At 45.0% G+C, this 16846-nt stretch overlaps 2 protein-coding genes across 2 annotated transcripts in view; one reads left to right on the top strand and one right to left on the bottom strand.

The window, feature by feature from the left end:
* Window positions 1-16846, top strand: part of LOC120734749 (CXADR-like membrane protein) — a 109536-nt gene that overhangs the window by 20009 nt on the left and 72681 nt on the right. The window lies entirely within an intron of this gene.
* LOC120734748 lies at window positions 5201-12313 on the bottom strand. Its single transcript, XM_040033708.1, has 2 exons — window positions 11732-12313; window positions 5201-7713 (listed from the first exon to the last, which is right to left on the bottom strand). Exon 2 carries the CDS (start codon window positions 7420-7422, stop codon window positions 5878-5880), a length of 1545 nt encoding a protein of 514 aa, XP_039889642.1. The 5' UTR covers window positions 7423-7713; window positions 11732-12313; the 3' UTR covers window positions 5201-5877.

The following is a 16846-nucleotide window of genomic DNA, read 5'->3' as shown; positions in this document are numbered from 1 at the left end:
AGGGCATAGCAGCCACTCTGCACCATACAGGCTGGAGAACACTCACTCGCCGGCTGAAGAATCAGACACAGTGAGGTCCGGCTGGCGTGTAAACCGGTGAATGCGGGCAATATGCCAGGGGAACACAGCCAGGAGCTGCAGCAGCTGATATGCCAGAGATAATCCAGCTAAAATAGGCTGGTGAATGCTTACTCGCCACAGCGAGGTCAAACTGGCGCGTAAGCCGGCGAATGCGGGCAACACGCCAGGAGAAGACAGCCTAGAGCTGGATTGCAGCCAGGGACATGACTCGTCGGGGATGTCAGCTCACTAAGCCGGCTCTGCCAGCCACGTAGACCCGCAACATTTGGGCAATCTGCCAGACAGAGAGCCAGCGCCGAAGGCCGGAGAACTGTCAACCGCTGGCCGATCCATCAGATGCAGCGAGGTCCGACTGGTGTATAAAACCAGCGAAGCACGGGCAATATGCCAGGGGAACACAGCCTACAGCAATGCTGGCCACTAGGCCCCACTCAAAGGATGTCAGGAGGGAGGAGGGCAGCTGGAGGACAGCGGAGCCTAGGCTCCGCGTCCTCCCCGCCTCAACTGAACATGAACACGCCTGCATAGGCCCCTCAGCTTCTTCACAGCGAGGTGGCCGCAGGGTAGACAGGCAGTTCCATCAGCCAACCCTGGTCGCTCATAAACATCAAGCTCCTGACAATCAACCTTCACCAGCCCAGGCCTCACAGACACAGGGCCATGGGAGGTAATGCTGTGGGAGGGGCCTGGAATCAGGCGACCCAGACATGGGTTCACTCGTCCGGGCCCCACTCCAGTGGTAGCCAGAGGGGATGGAACTTCCTCAACATCCACCTCACGATAATCAATCTCTACCAGCCCAGGCCTCGCAGAGGCGGGGCCATGGGAGGGAACACTGCAGCCATCATCCCCATTTAGCCTGAGAGGCACAGGATTGGGGCGGGCACTCCATGCCCAGCCGCCTGCAGCTGTCGTGTCAAGCCACCAGCAGGGCATAAGTAACCCTCACGCCCTGTTAGGGCATGCCGCCCTGCCCAGGGAAGGCCCGAAGTGGCAACTAGGGACCGGGGGGGGGGCTATTGGAGGAGGGGTCAAAGGCAACTACACCCGCCATGCACGGCAGCAACCAACTGCGGGCAGGGGACCATAAATGCTGGGAGGCAGGGCACTCAACTGCCTGCAACCAGACCAATCAGGCAGCTGCGGCACCTGAGGCAGGACGTGCTGAGGGACTAGATGGCACCTCAGGAAGGGCTAATTCCCACACCCGGCATGCTCCAATCAAGAGCCGAAGGGACCCATCTCGCCCGACACTGTGCCTGGGGACCAGCAGGGGGCAGCCCAGGGACAGGTCAGCAACACCTGAGAGAGGATGGAAGCTTCAACATCCGCCACCTGATAGTCAACCTCAACCGACCCAGGCCTCACAGAGGCGGAGCCATGGGAGGGACGCTGTGGGAGGGACCAGCAGTGAATCAGCAACAGGTGTGGGAGGGGACCCAGCCCATGACCTGCCTATCTGGTGTCCACAGCAGTGACAGCCATGTTCCCCATAGTAGCCTGCTCTCTCATTTTTGGAGGCAGGAGAAGGGGGAGGGGCGGGCCATTTAAATGGCCTTTCAGAAAACCAAGCACGGTTTGTCTAGTTCGTGCTGGCAACAAAGCATTGCATGGAAGCATTAGCTTCTTTAGCCAACACAGTAGTGATGTGTTGGTCACAAACGAAACGGCTCTCAGAGCCGACTCTTTGAAGTGATTAACACGAGCCGGCTCCTTATTGGGAGCCATGTTTTTATTTCTTCTTTCTCTCACCCTCTCTCTCACCCTTTTTTCCGCTTCACTCCGCACGTGAGCCTTGTGCTTATGCTGAGCAGAGAGGGGAGGGGTGGTAGTTACACTCGCACTAGCACAGGAACAGAGTGGGAGGGAAAGAGACAGAAAGAGAGCCAGGGACAACAACGTCACATTAGAAAGGTATAGTAATCATCCACAACTATTTTCAGTTGCGGATGATTAAGGATTCAGTTTACGTTTATTCATGCAGGCCTATATGACAGAGAATGTGTATCTTCTTTTTGTTTTGCATATTTTAATTTATATTTTATTGTGTTGTGGTTTGCAGTGTTTTGTGTTGTTTCACTTTAAATTTGTTTCAAAGGAAAAAGCTGAAAATGTAAATAGTTAAAAGTTGAAATGTAAATAGTTGGGTTTTGTATTTTATAATTTGTTTATTACATTTTATGTGGAGTGAATAAATAAAAGTATATTTACGGTGGCCACTGGAGACAAAGCGTGTACAAACTCCAAAACACGTACAAACTCTGAAGCACATACAAATTCCAAAGCACGTGAAACCTCCAAAACATGTACAAACTTCAAAACACAACAGAAGTGCTCCAGGATGCTAGGGGCAGTGTTGAGCTTTTGTTACCTAGTGGCTACACAAGCGAGGAAGTACAAACGACTGAATTTGGTAAATTAAATTTTTTTAAAAATTATTTCAATATAAATGAGTGTTTGTGTATAAATACACAAACAATACACATGCTTTCAATTGTGTAATTTCAGTGATCTAGGTAGCTCTGTTTTGGAGTTTGTACGTGCTTCGGAGTTTGTACGTTTTTTGTAGTTTGTACGTGCTTTGTTTCTAGGGGTCACCATTTATATTTATATCTAAACATATATAAATAAAACCATGTTTTTTTACATTAGTAATTTCTTTTGTGCATAATTTTATATTGTTGTTAATAATAAATTAATTAAAGCAACAAAACAACCTGAAGAGCCGGTTGGGAGCCGAAAGAGCCGGCTCTTTTTAGTGAGCCGAGCCGAAAGAGCTGGTTCTTTAAAAAGAGCCGGAATTCCCATCACTACAGCACAGCATGTTCTAGGCTGCTTTTACATTGTTATTTATTTTTCCTTTTTCGCCCAGGCACAGCAACACTGCTCATGCCTATCGTCAAAAGGCAAAAATGCCATACACAGACATGTATGGAAAGCTGCCATACTTCTGCTATCAAGCAAGGGGGCGGGGCCACATGCTAACCACGAAGTGCTAACAGGTAGCCGGCACTAGCCGCAACCTGAATTCCCCTTTCACTGTTTACTAGCTCCTGCGTCACAGTGCTGACAGTTAAAAGCATATGCTTGGAACTCTGACACATTTCCCCAATGTAGCCGAGCTACGAGCGGAGCCCTGCTGGCCGCGTTAACCCGCGAGCTGCGGGCAACACGCCAGACAGGCTAACTGGCTGGAATGCTACTCGCAGGCCGGCTAACGATTAGCCGCCACGAACCGTAGCCTAATTCCCCACTGTTTATTCCCCAGTGTTAAGCAGGCCAACAGCGAACACTTGGAATGCTGAAGCCGTATCCCCTCTGTGTTAACACACATAGCAGCCAAGCTGCACAGTGCCCAGGCGACAGCGTATGCTTAAACGCTGAAGCCATGTCCCTGCTGTGTTTCCTCACTGTAGCCGAGCTACTCGCTAGCCGGCAGCCGCACAATGTGGTCCGACCAGCGCATAAGCCTATTTTTCGAGGCCATAAGCCGGAGAAGGGTGTCAGGGCTCTGTGTGCGGGCAGGCGGAGAGGAGGATCCAAGCGCAGGACTCGAACACAGAATTGTAAATCAAAACCTCAGCTTTATTGCTGGCATGAAAACAAAACATAAACAGAGCAAAGGTACTGAACACTAGAATGCTGACACAAAGACACACAGGCATAATCTGAGGGGACGACGCGACACTGAGCACGGAAAACACAGGGCTTATATACACAGGGTGGAAATCAGGGAATGGGCAACAGGAGGGAGACACAGCTGGGAGAGATCAGGGCTAACGAGATGGGGGAGCTACGCTGCACACACTAACATAAGACAAAGACTTTCACAATAAGACAGGAAACAAGAAACCACTAAACAAAGATGCAGACACGACACAGAGACAGACTAGACACTGAACAGAAACTGCAATGAGAACCCAAAACCTAAGAACTGATACCTCACGAAGAATAACTGAAACAGATCTATAATGATAATAATAATAATAATAAACAAAGCACCAGAACATCAGAAAATAATCCATAATGCAAAAATAAACCAAAGTATAAGAAACTCAAAATGCTGGGTCAACACTGACCCAGAACCGTGACAAAGGGAGACCAACCAAGGGGAGAGCTAAGGGCCAGCTAAGGGGAACCAAGCTAAGGAATACCAGGGGAATACCAGGGGAGATGCAGCGCCCACGGAGGATGCCGAAAAACGCTCCTGACGGACGCACATACATACAGCACTCTCAAGGCACTCACACACGCACACAACACAAGTGGAGATCAAATGATCACCGGTGTCACGTCTGCACAGCTGTTTTATACGTGAGCTGTGGGGCGTAGCCGGGCGTGCCAGAGTGTCTTAAAGAAATATCCATACGCCATGACCAAGGGGGTTGTACCCCGTACATATGAAATATGTAACGGTGTGGACATATAGTCTCAATATGCTAGAGAACTACTGTGATAAAGTCTACTCTCCATTGCTGTGTAATCAATTATCGTAAATGTAAATGTTATCAGGAAATGATCAGACAGGAGAGGGTTTTCAGGAAACACTGTTAAATGTTCAATTTCTATGCCATATGTTAACACAAGATCTAGAGTGTGATTAAAGTGGTGGGTGGGTTCTTTTACATTTTGAGAGAAGCCAACTGAGTCTAATAACAGATTAAATGCCATGTTGAGGCTGTCATTTTTTGCATCTACATGGATGTTAAAATCACCCACAATAATTATTTTATCTGAGCTGAGAACTAAATCAGATAAAAAGTCTGAGAAATCAGAGAGAAACTCTGTGTAAGGCCCAGGTGGACGATAGATGATAACAAGTAAGACTGGTTTCTGAGTTTCACAGCTGGGGTGGACGAGGCTAAGCATCAGGCTTTCAAATGAATTAAAAGTCTGTCTGGGTCTTTGGTTGATTAATAGGCTGGTGTGAAAAATTGCTGCCACACCTCCCCCTCGGCCTGTGCTTTGAGATTTCTGGTAGTTAGAATGACTCGGGGGTGTTGATTCATTTAAACTAACATAATCATCCTGCTGCAACCAGGTTTCTGTAAGGCAGAGTAAATGTTGGGGGAAAACTCTGTAAAAAACCCAGGAGAAATAAAGACACAATGAGACAAAGTTACTTTCTTTGCTAAACGTGTACACGGGTGAGCTGCTGAGAACAACTCACATCGTGAACAGAGGCTTGGCACTTTTTATAGGAAAGACAGTGAGAACAGGATAAGAAAATAATAAACAGATAAAATAAACAACTCCATATGTGGCGCTAGTCTCGTCAGCAGAGAGCTGGGAGAAAGCTGTGAGAGATAAAACAATCTAAAACAATATGTCTTTGCTGGGAAAGTCTAAAAGGATAATTCTAAACTAATCTAACCATAGACAAAGGGCATCTTTGTACATTTAAAAGAAGGTAAAGAAACATAGAATCATTTTTCCTGTAACATATTCCCTCCTGTTTTAACTTATTTTAAATGTATACAACAATATCTGAAAAAGTCATTTATTAAGTATCTTTAGCAATTTATTAATTGTCAAAATGTCAGCAAAGCAGAAATGTAAATCATGTGGTCTAAAGAATAAAACAAATAAAAGAATAAAAGAATTAAGGAAAATACAGTAAAAGAAAGTATAAAAGTAATAATGAAGGAAAATAATAAAACTAAAACTACAAAAAATAAAATAAAATAAAAGAATAAGAAAACCTTATGTTGTACCTGTATTAACTACTAATGTGTTAATCAGTGCATGATCACTTGACAAGTCATTTTTAATCACCACGTCATTTATTAGCAGCTATTACAAGTTGTCCTCTAACAGAATTGCAACGGGATGCTGTTCTTCTTGAGGCACGGCAACATAAGCAGTCATTGTAGTTGTTATCATCTTTGAAATCATTACTCTTAGACATGGCAACACACACAACACTAATATGAGCAGTGCTATCATGATGAGACCTAGAAGGACAAACGGCTTTGCTACAGCAGCCAGCCATGAACCGCCGAACAGCCAGTCCAGCCAGTCCAGCCAGCCTTGTGCTGTAGCTGCTCCAGGTGTGTGGTCAGTGACATATTTTTGCAGAACGGTCAAATTCTGCAAAGCTTCATAAATGTCTCCTCCAGCTTCGTATCCATCAGGGATAAACGTGCAAACTCCTCCTTGTGATGCTGTTAGCAGGTCTATTGTCAGTCTGTTCTGCAGCACCATCGTTCTGATGGCCTTCTGTTCTCCTGCTAAGGCCGTTCCCAGGGTCTTAGTTAAGTTGATGTGTCGTAGCAGAGCATATCGGTTGATTTCCACGTGATCCCGCACCTCGGCAACTCCAATGCCGGGGACCAAGCTCTGTAAGAATTTCACTCCTCCTCCCCAGATGCGAAACTCTCCCGGCACTCCAGTGTCCACTGTAATGCCGAAAGAATTGGGTGAGGCGATGTCCACTTCACGTCTCTGTCGGCTGCTTGGGTGATGTGCAACACTTTGCATGAAGAAGACGTGATCTGATAATTGCACCAGGGCGCACAGACCTCCCCAACCTTCAGGGAGTGACAGATAAGCCTTATTGCCACATAGGAAGTACCAGTCAGCCAAAACTCTGGTTCCTCTACTGCTGGGTGCCGTCCGTGCACATCCTGTCTGGTACTGAGTCTTTGTTTGTAGTGGCATTCGGTAGCTGTAGTCGGGGCGACAGTTGAGGCTCATCAGTGTTGCGTTACTGGCACAGGTTGTGTTGGTTGAACAGGCCATACACTTCCTCTCATTCCTCGGTGGGCAGAAAGTGTATATGTATTTACATAGGTGAGTAGGCAGCTCCCCCACTGCCCGCGATCCGTTGTTCATCACACATACTGGCAGTTGTGATGCGTTCAGTTTGTTCAGTAGAATTACATCAGGCAGTGGGTCTGAGACTTGGGGCCAGGTCAGTAGGTAGGTCTGTCCGGAACAGTGCACATTCGTGAGTGACGATGACCTCCAGGTTGCTTTTGCTGGGATGCTGTAGTTGGCCTTGGACCAAGGAGTACCGTAACCTGGATGTGTTGCCAGGCCCAACAGGCACCAACTGCGATCTTCAGGTATGCTGTACGGCCACAGGCCAGACGTCTGTGAGGATAGGGGCATATGGGTACATGCATAGCAGTCAGTTTTATTATTCAAGTGAGCTGTAGTGTTCATAAGCTGCCACCAGAAGTTAGTGGCGTAGCCATGGGGAAACTTGGTGTACTTTCCTTTTTCATACAGTGTCTGCCTTTTCTTCAGATAGCGTGACTTGTTGTCCCTCACGGAAGCAAAGATGAGGAGCCCGGCCAGGGTCAGGGCCGCTGCAGTTATTAGGAGCCACCACCTCATGACAACAGGACACACCCTCCTGTCGTGAGTAGACCCCCCGGCCAGAAAGGCTGTTCCCTCCACCGGGCGAGATCACAACGATTGGGTGAGCCTGTGTCTGCTGAGTTTAGATGGCTTCACTTACTCGCCTGCAGTGACTCTGATGGATCCAGGATGGTCGTTCCGCAATTTTGCAAGCGGTGGGCGTGGTGAGGAGAACCTGATGTGGTCCCTCCCACCTGGGTGCGCTCCAGTTTTTCCTTTGGAGCACCTTGATCAGAACCCGGACACCGGGCTGTAATCTGCAAGACACTTGATAGACATCATTACATTCTTCGTTATTTACAATCATCTCTTTATTTTCCTACAACTTAGACATACATTTTGCTACTGAAATTGTATCTGCCTTTTTCACTGGGTAGATTTCTGGCCACTTTGAGAATACATCTATAACCACTAGGGCGTATTTTTACCCTTGGCATTCATTTAGCTCAATAAAGTCCATGTGGATTGTTTTGACACGTCATGCACGTTCTGACAAATTGTTTTGCTGATGTTTCAAAATTTACAGTGTAGAATTTACAGTGTAGAAATGAGAGTTGACAATACTGGTCAGTCCCCCCGTTGACAAATGCGGCCGTTTTGTGGAGGGATTTTGGCAACACTGGCTTGCCATAACGCATCATTAAGTTGTTTGTCAGAACTGCACCATGTTTTAGCCATTTTGCCTGCTCGGCTGTGCTTGCTGCTTTTTGTTCATTTTTCAACACATCCAGTGGAATCTGATGTGTGTCTACTGCCATCAATGTGATGTTTGTCGTTTGTGCCGCCTGTTTTGCTGCTCTGTCAGCAAAGTTATTGCCTGTAGTAATGAAAGAGCCATCAGTTTTGTGTGCTGCACATTTACACAATGCGAGTTGTTGTGGTAAATGTATTACAGTCAGTAGGCATTGTAGCAGGCTGGCATGCTGAACCGGTTTTCCGGTTGGTCTAATCATTCCTCTGTTTTGCCAAATTTTTTGCAAAATGATGCACAGCAGAGAAAACATACTGGCTGTCTGTATAAATGTTTATTTGTTTATCTTTGTGTATTTCACATGCGCGAATCACAGCTATCAGCTCAGCGCTCTGTGCAGAATATGAAGAAGAAAGTGGTTTTGCTTCTATTATTTTACTATCTGTGGTTACTGCGTAACCTACACAATTTCGGCCTGTGCTGTAAGGTCAAATAAGTTCTTAAGTGGCTGCCCCAAAACTGTTTTGCATTATTTCTCTGTGGCCTCCTCCTACAATCTCGTGTGAAGTGACCTTCCTGTCCACGGTTCTAGCAGGCGTTGTCTCTATGTTATCTGCTGTTTCTGCGTGGCTGTCTGCAGCCTTGGTGTTTGTGACTTTGCTCGCCTCTCTGTTCCTGATAGCCACCTGCGAATTAGTGTTTTAGTCTATTGTCAACACGTCAGCCTTATTTTTAAGTTACAGAATGCTTCTTCTTTTTTTGTCTTGGTTTGGGAGAATAGATGCAACACTACATTTTCACTTAAGGCAGTTTTAAATAATTTCTAGTTTTTCAAACAAGTCATGGATCTCACACATTTCAAACTTTGAAGTTAGGGTTGTTTCCCATTTATACATATATATATTTAACTTTGCATTGCTCACAGCTCATAGCTCACAGCTCTAAACCTAGGCATTTTCCAATCATATGCCTAATCACTATGTGTCACTGTGATTCTCAAGTATTGTCACAAGTTCGTTTAAATTCGTTTCCAAAACCAACAAAATAATCAAACAAAAACAAAAACATACACGTGTCAGGACACAAAAGAAAAAAGAAAAAATGCTGCCATCCGAACAAGGCAGAAGTCTGCATATGTTGGCTTTTAATAGCATGCAGCTTGTAACATGGTAGACTAATGTGCCTGTGTTAATTCAGCTCCATATTATTGTGTGAAGTTGCACTGGGTTGGGAGTGGTTTTGTGTGTGTCACATTTTTGGTGAGCCAATGGCTGGAATGGGGGTGGACTAATTAGAGGCAGGTGTACTTGATTGCACTGATACACTGGTCTACTTATAGCCCACACTACAAACACTGCTGTGTCGTTTTGTCTCTCTGTGCAGGTATGTAATGTGATGAGATCAGATATGTTTGGGATGGATGGGTTTTGCGCTATGAATTTTATATTAAGTGTGTCGTTTTGTCTCTCTGTGCAGTCCAGGGCCTATTATATGCCACAGCCTAAAGGCAGCAGAGTTGCAGAGGCTTGAGTGACCACTGACTATATGCTTGCAGGGTGGTGGGTCTCCAAGGACAACTTCTAACCCTGTTAAAGGCAACATGTGGAGTGCAACTTGGCCGTGTGGCATAGCTGGCTCTGGCCTTGGGACTGTGTGTTTTTATACAATTCATAAGTGGGACACTGGACTGTTTTATCTTTTATCTCTTGATATATTTTTCGTCAATAAATTATCTTTTAGAACTTTATTGACTGTCATCTTTTTGCCCACGACTGAGACGGTTGGTCAGACCTAGAGTCTTTCTTTGGGTGTGTTACAGCAGCTTCTGCTTTAAAAGAAACAAAAAAGAAATAAAAAATAAAAGAAAATGTGTAACATGCTCATCAGCTTAGCAGTGTCTACATATTTAATTCAGCTTCTCAATCCTGTAGTTTTAGCTGTTGTCTACAGGGTTTTGCTTATTGGTTGTTATTATAGGTGTGCTCTATATCTCAGCAATGTGTCATTCTAGGATGATAGGTTTCAAGCTGGTCAAGTGCCTCTATGCACTTAATTAGTTTAGTTATTCTCTGTATTGTCTTCATCTCACACGTCATTACACTGAGTTTCAGCAAACCTTAAGCTTGATGCAGACTACTGCTTAACAATTATCCACCTCACATCATAACCGATTTAGGTGCCTCTTCATATTAATATTATGTCATTGTTAATATTATCCTCTTTGTCTTATATAACAGCAATAGCATATTATAATATTTTATCAGTGTGTACCACTATACTACTACTGAGCCAATTTGTTAGTTAGGATCATCTTATTCAGCAAACAGATAATTTAGAATTCATCCAATCTGCGGTCACATTTGTTCTCTCTGTTGCATGGCGGACCAGGCAGTTCTATTATAATATATTATTTATATTTTATTTTGTATCCATCAAGGGCTTCAGATGACCTGCAGTATCATCCTTTTCCCAAGGTGGAGACAGTTACCTTTTCACACACTGTCCTTGGCTGAACAGTGACACAGCCTTAATATACTTTATTTATGTTATTAAAATATTTTCGTGTGAATTATTTGCTTTACATTCATTTTATACATTGTGGGCATGGTCATCATGCCAACTGTGTTTCATTGATAATATCACTTTACAGGTTGTTATCCTTGCTATTATTAATTTCAAATACTCTAAAGATAATTTCTACTGTAATTTTCCCTTTGTTTATCTTTATTTCGTACTTTTTATATTTATATCTACACAGTGGGGTCTGTTTTCAACCCTTTTAAACTACTTCAAACTACTTTGATCTCTAGTTTTCACTTAATAAGGGATTATTATGTTCTTCCTGATATGGGTGTTGCTGCAGATGCGGCTGCAGGAATGAGTGTTGGTTTACTAAAAGGATTGTGGGCACTGCACAGTGTCTCGTCTTCTGGTTTTACTAAAACTGGCAGTTGAGTTCTATTCTTCTGACCGTTTATATTTTGTTTTCTTAATTTTCTCAATTTACAGACTGTTTTGTCCGGCGCCTGGACTTTTCTTTTCTCACCACTGCTCGTCAGCAGGAGTGAGTTTTAATTTCACTTGCTTGATTACCCATCTTATTTATGTATTTACTTATTTTTTGTTTAAGTAATATATTCACGATACAGCTGCTATCACCTTCGCCGGTATTAGAGACGAGAGTGGTTGCTCACACGCCCTTCTACTTTCGGACTATTTCCAAAAGCGGTGTGAACTTTACGAGACGGAACTCGACCGTTCTCTCAAATCACCAGTATGTCAGTGAACAGCAGTAAAAAAAACACAGTAGGAGCAGCTCAGTCTCTTATTGGACCGTGAAAATTCAGCTTGCTCCGTTAATTGAAACAAAACACACACACATTCACATTCACAGCTTCGACGCGCGCGCGACCGGAACCCTTATGATAAGGGGAGCTCCCAGAGCTACTTACTCCCTAGACCCAGTCTAGACCCAGCTGGGGGAGCTACCCAGAGCTCCAAAGCTACCAGTCGACGAGCTACTTCCGCTATTTTAAATTCCCTGAATTTAAAATGCGCTTTTACGCAAGATTGTGTCAGTGTGTCTGTATCTACCTGGTCAGTGTCGCCGGGTCTGGTCCACCTCGATCGGGCCCCACCACCGTGGGTCACTTTCTAAGACGTTGGCCAAGACCCGAATTTAACGCTCTTGGTCTTTTATCACACACCTGGTGTGTGAGCTGTCGACAGGCGAACAACGTGGACTGGTCACGGAGATGGGACACGATGGAGGCGCTCCGGCTCCGAAGGACCAAGAAATGTTGGGGGAAAACTCTGTAAAAAAACACAGGAGAAATAAAGACACAATGAGACAAAGTTACTTTCTTTGCTAAACGTGTACACGGGTGAGCTGCTGAGAACAACTCACATCGTGAACAGAGGCTTGGCACTTTTTATAGGAAAGACAGTGAGAACAGGATAAGAAAATAATAAACAGATAAAATAAACAACTCCATATGTGGCGCTAGTCTCGTCAGCAGAGAGCTGGGAGAAAGCTGTGAGAGATAAAACAATCTAAAACAATATGTCTTTGCTGGGAAAGTCTAAAAGGATAATTCTAAACTAATCTAACCATAGACAAAGGGCATCTTTGTACATTTAAAAGAAGGTAAAGAAACATAGAATCATTTTTCCTGTAACAGTAAATCGATTTGTTGATCGATTATTAAGTCATGTACTAACAGAGACTTGGAGGAGAGAGACCTGATATTTAATAATCCACATTTCACTGTTTTACTCTTTGGTTCAGATGTGGATACTGTATTGTTCTTTCTTTGTCATTGTTTATGTTTAAGTTGTTTGTTGCTGGTTTTTAGTTTGTTTTTTGTCTGTTTGGGAGCTGACACAGTCTCTATGGAGATGGGTTTTTGGGGGGTAGCAGGAGGAGAGAAGCTGCAGAGAGGCGTGTAAGACTGCAACTCTGCTTCCTGGTCCCAACTCTGGATAGTCATATTTTGGGGGGTTTAATAAATTTGTCCCTATTTCTAGAAATGAGAGCTGCTCCATCCAAAGTGGGATGGATGCCGTCTCTCCTAACAAGACCAGGTTTCCTCCAGAAGGTTTGCCAATTATCTACGAAGCCCACATCGTTTCTGGGACACCACTCAGACAGCCAGCAATTTAAGGAGAACATGCGGCTAAACATGTCACTCCTGGTCTGATTGGGGAGGGGACCAGAGAAAACTACAGAGTCCGACATTGTTTTAGCAAAGTTACACACTGATTCAATATTGATTATAGTGACCTCCGATTGGCGTAACCGGGTGTCATTACTGCCGACGTGAATTATGATTTTACTGAATTTACGTTTACCCTTAGCCAGCAGTTTTACATTTCCTTCAGTGTCGCCTGCTCTGGCCCCTGGAAGACAATTGACTATGGTTGCCAGTGTCTCTAGCTTCACATGTCTGAACAGAACAGAATCACCAATTACCAGAGTTTGACCCCCGGCGGGTGTGTCGCAGAGTGGGTAAAAATGGTTAGACACATGAACAGATTGGGGGTGTACCTGGGGCTTCCGTTTAAGACTATGCTTCCTCCTCACCGTCACCCAGCCGCCCTCTTTCCCCAGCTGCTTGGGGTCTGCTGGGGAATGCTGTCTCGTCTTTGACCTCCACTCCTACCTTTGTTTGATGTTAGTCTTGATAGTGCATTTCCTGCCTTACTTTGAAGCGTGTTTTTTACATGCTGTGCTCTAGTTTTACTACATGCTTTGTGATTGCCCTGATTGTTTTCATATGTGGGTAATAACTTTCCCATTGGTCAGTCCACCGTGTACAAATAAACCTGTAGTCTGCAGTCTTGTGCAATTACAGATGTAACTGAGTCGCTAATATGCAACATTAGTCCTGTGACAGACTGGTGACCTGTCCAGGGAGTATTGCAGCTCGGACCCTCTAGCCTTCCTATCACGTGCAGGGCAAATTTGCCAACTTAAAAAACTCATAAATATTGTGTTTTACATCCGATTGCCTCGAGGCCTTATGACATCCGCCACACTATGCACTTGAACATATAAAAGTGATGAGCACCTCTTTTCATTGAACTTTGAGTGTTTTAATCAACCTTGTTACATCTGGGATGTTCCCGGTCGAAAGTGACTGCCATAGGAAATTAATGGGAATCCCCCCCCTTTGGCCTCTGACTCCTGAATGGCCCACTGAATGACCCATTGAACCACCCACTGAACCGAATTTGTTGGTGAAAAATGTTTGTCATGCTAATTTCAGAGCTGTTAAAACAGACTGGTCAATTTTGACAGAGAGCACTAAAGTTGGGGGGGGGGGGGAGCACAACTTTAGGTCTAGGAGTCTGAACCCCCCAACCCTGAATTGGATATGTGAAATAATATTGATAGTAGGACTACACAGATCAAATTTATCAAAAGAAGATATATTTGCCAGCTGAAAAATTGTCTATCTCAGTCACTTTATTATGATAACTATTAACACTTCAGCTGCACTCTTGCCTCCTTAATAGTGATTGCATTATTAGTTAGTGTTATAGTTCATTTGGTGTTTATTGAATTTCTTCGAGAAATAGCAGATTGGACGGTCCACTCCGTGTTGATCTGCCTGCAGCAGAACCGCACCCGCTGCAGTTGCGGTGGCGTCCACCTCCAACTTAAAAGGGGATTCAAAGTTAGGTGCTGCTAAAACTGGGGCACTGCACAGTAGAGTTTTCACTGACTCAAAAGCAGTTTGGCACGCCAGAGTCCATATCAAGAGTTTGGTCGGGCTGACCAGGTCAGTTAAGGTAGCGACTACGGAGGCAAAGTTTTTACAGAAACTTCGGTAGTAGCCACACATTCCCAGGAAGCGGCGTAACCCCCTCCTTGTTTGTGGAATCGGAAACAAAATAATACCCTCTACCTTCGCGGTCACGGGGCACACTCGCCCTTGACCCACCTGCTTTCCAAGGTAGGTGATGGTTGCTTTCCCGAACTCACATTTGGTCATATTTACGGTGAGCAATGTTTCCTCAAAACATTTAAAAACAGTTAAGAGGGTTTGGAGATGATCGCTCCAGGAAGCAGAATAAATGACCACATCATCTAAGTAGGCATCACAGTTAGGGACCCCGGCCAAAACCTTAGCCATCAGGTGCTGAAATGTGGCTGGTGCATTACGCAAGCCAAAGGGCATCACACTGAAGGAAGTGATTGGGGGTAACGAATGCAGAGATCTCAGATGCTTTAGCAGTTAAAGAAACCTGCCAATATTTCTTTAATAAATCCAGTTTGGTCACATAAGTAGCGGATCCCACCCACCATCACCACAGTCATCCATCCTAGGTAATGGGAAAGAGTCTGCTTTAGTGGCCGCATTTACCTTTCGGTAATCCGTACAGAATCGAGGAGTATTGTCAGACTTGGGCACTAACACACATGGAGAGCTCCATGCGCTAGCACTTGGAATGGCTAAGCCATGCTCTAGGAGATAATTGACTTCTCTCTGCATTATTTCCCTTTTCAATGGATTCACCTGGTACGCATGTTGTTTAATTGGCTTATGCCCCTCTACATCAATGTCATGACATAAGACAGTGGTTTGGCGTGGGTGATCAGTGAAAAGTTATTTTTTATCAGAGTAATGACGTCAGTTCGAGCAGTTTCAGGTAAGTCGGCAACAAATGATTCAAGATCATTTAAAATGAAAGAGTTTTTCAGATGCCCACTACCTAATGCATCATCCCTCCCAGATAATCCGTCATCCGACAGTTTGTAAGCGGGGAGGATGGCAACAGCGCACACTGGGGGCGCTGTTGTATTTTGTGCACGTGGATGGAATAGTTTCAACGTATTCACATGACAAACCCTGGTTTTTCGCCGCCGATCTGGAGTGTGAATCACATAGTGGTTATTGTCGAGTTTACATTCAACACTGTAAGGACCAGCGAACTGCGTTAGTAAACTGGACTCCACCACGGGCAATAACATCAACACTTCCTCCCCTGGTTGGAAACTTCTAACCACAGACTTTTTGTCAAATCGAGCTTTCATTTTAGTTTGCACTTGCTTTAGGTTTTCCCCGGCTATTTTCCACACTAGGCGAAGCCTGTCTCGAAGCTGACTCACGTAGTTAAGAACACTACACTGCTCGTCCGGGGTCTCCGACAGCCATTTTTCCCTCAAAAGTCGGAGAGGGCCTCGGATCACATGTCCGAAAACCAACTCAGCGGGGCTAAATCCCAGGGACTCCTGTTTAGCCTCTCTAACAGCAAACAACAATAGGGGCAACCCCTCATCCCACCCCCTACCAGACTCCAAACAGAACTTGCGTAACATAACTTTAAGAGTTTGGTGGAACCTTTCCAAAGCACCTTGACTTTCGGGGTGATATGGACTAGATGTAACATGCTTGGCATGTAGTTCTTTAACAATCTGTAAAGTGTAAAGTGTAAAGTGTGTGTAAGTCCCCATAGGGAAATAGTTCCTTTGCATTTAACCCATTCACCCAGTGAAGCAGTGGGCAGCCACCAATGCAGCGCCCGGGGAGCAGTGTGTAGGGACGGTACCTTGCTCAGGGGTACCTCAGGGTAGCCGTTCAGTGGAGTCGAACCCCCGACCTTCTGATCATGGGGCTACCACTCTACCTACTGAGCTATCCCTGCCCAATCTGTGCAAAGACTCTGGACATGAAGTTGGTGCCTTGGTCTGTTTGAATGATTTTCGGCAACCCAAACACAGAAAAGAATTTGATCAAAGCTTTAATTACTGCTTTGGCTTTCACCGTACGCAAATCTCGTTGCTGAGCACATTACCGTAAGAATATACCGACGGCCGGCTTTTGTTCTCGGCAACGGTCCTACACAGTCTAGTATTACTTTTTCAAAAGGTTCACTCATTACAGGGATAGGAGATAACGGCGCAGGTGGAATGGGTTTATTGAGTTTGCCCACCAACTGGCAGGTGGCACAAGATCAACAGTAAGAAGCTACATGTTTTTACTTGTCTTGTATGCTATGTCACGAGAGGTCATGACTTGCAGATGACTTCCGGGGTAAAGAGACTCGGGAGGAAGAGAGGAGAAAAAGAAGGATTACTAAAATGGCATAGACGAAGCATGGACTTTGGGACTGCTTATGTCACCAAAGTTGTTCGGCAACAACATATCACCCGTCTGCGGACTTCCCGGTGATCATTCGGAGCGTTTGAGCCGGGCTTCCCGT

This window comes from Simochromis diagramma, unplaced genomic scaffold (genome assembly GCF_900408965.1).
Source record: "Simochromis diagramma unplaced genomic scaffold, fSimDia1.1 OVJJ01000721.1, whole genome shotgun sequence".
NCBI classification, from domain to species: Eukaryota; Metazoa; Chordata; class Actinopteri; order Cichliformes; family Cichlidae; genus Simochromis; species Simochromis diagramma.
Note: the sequence above shows the minus strand (reverse complement) of the source record. Positions and strands in the feature narration are given on the sequence as shown.

What these genes read in the sequence shown, in the direction of transcription:
- LOC120734748 (XM_040033708.1), bottom strand. Translation starts at nt 7,422, where the DNA reads ATGAGGTGGTGGCTCCTAATAACTGCAGCGGCCCTGACCCTGGCCGGG.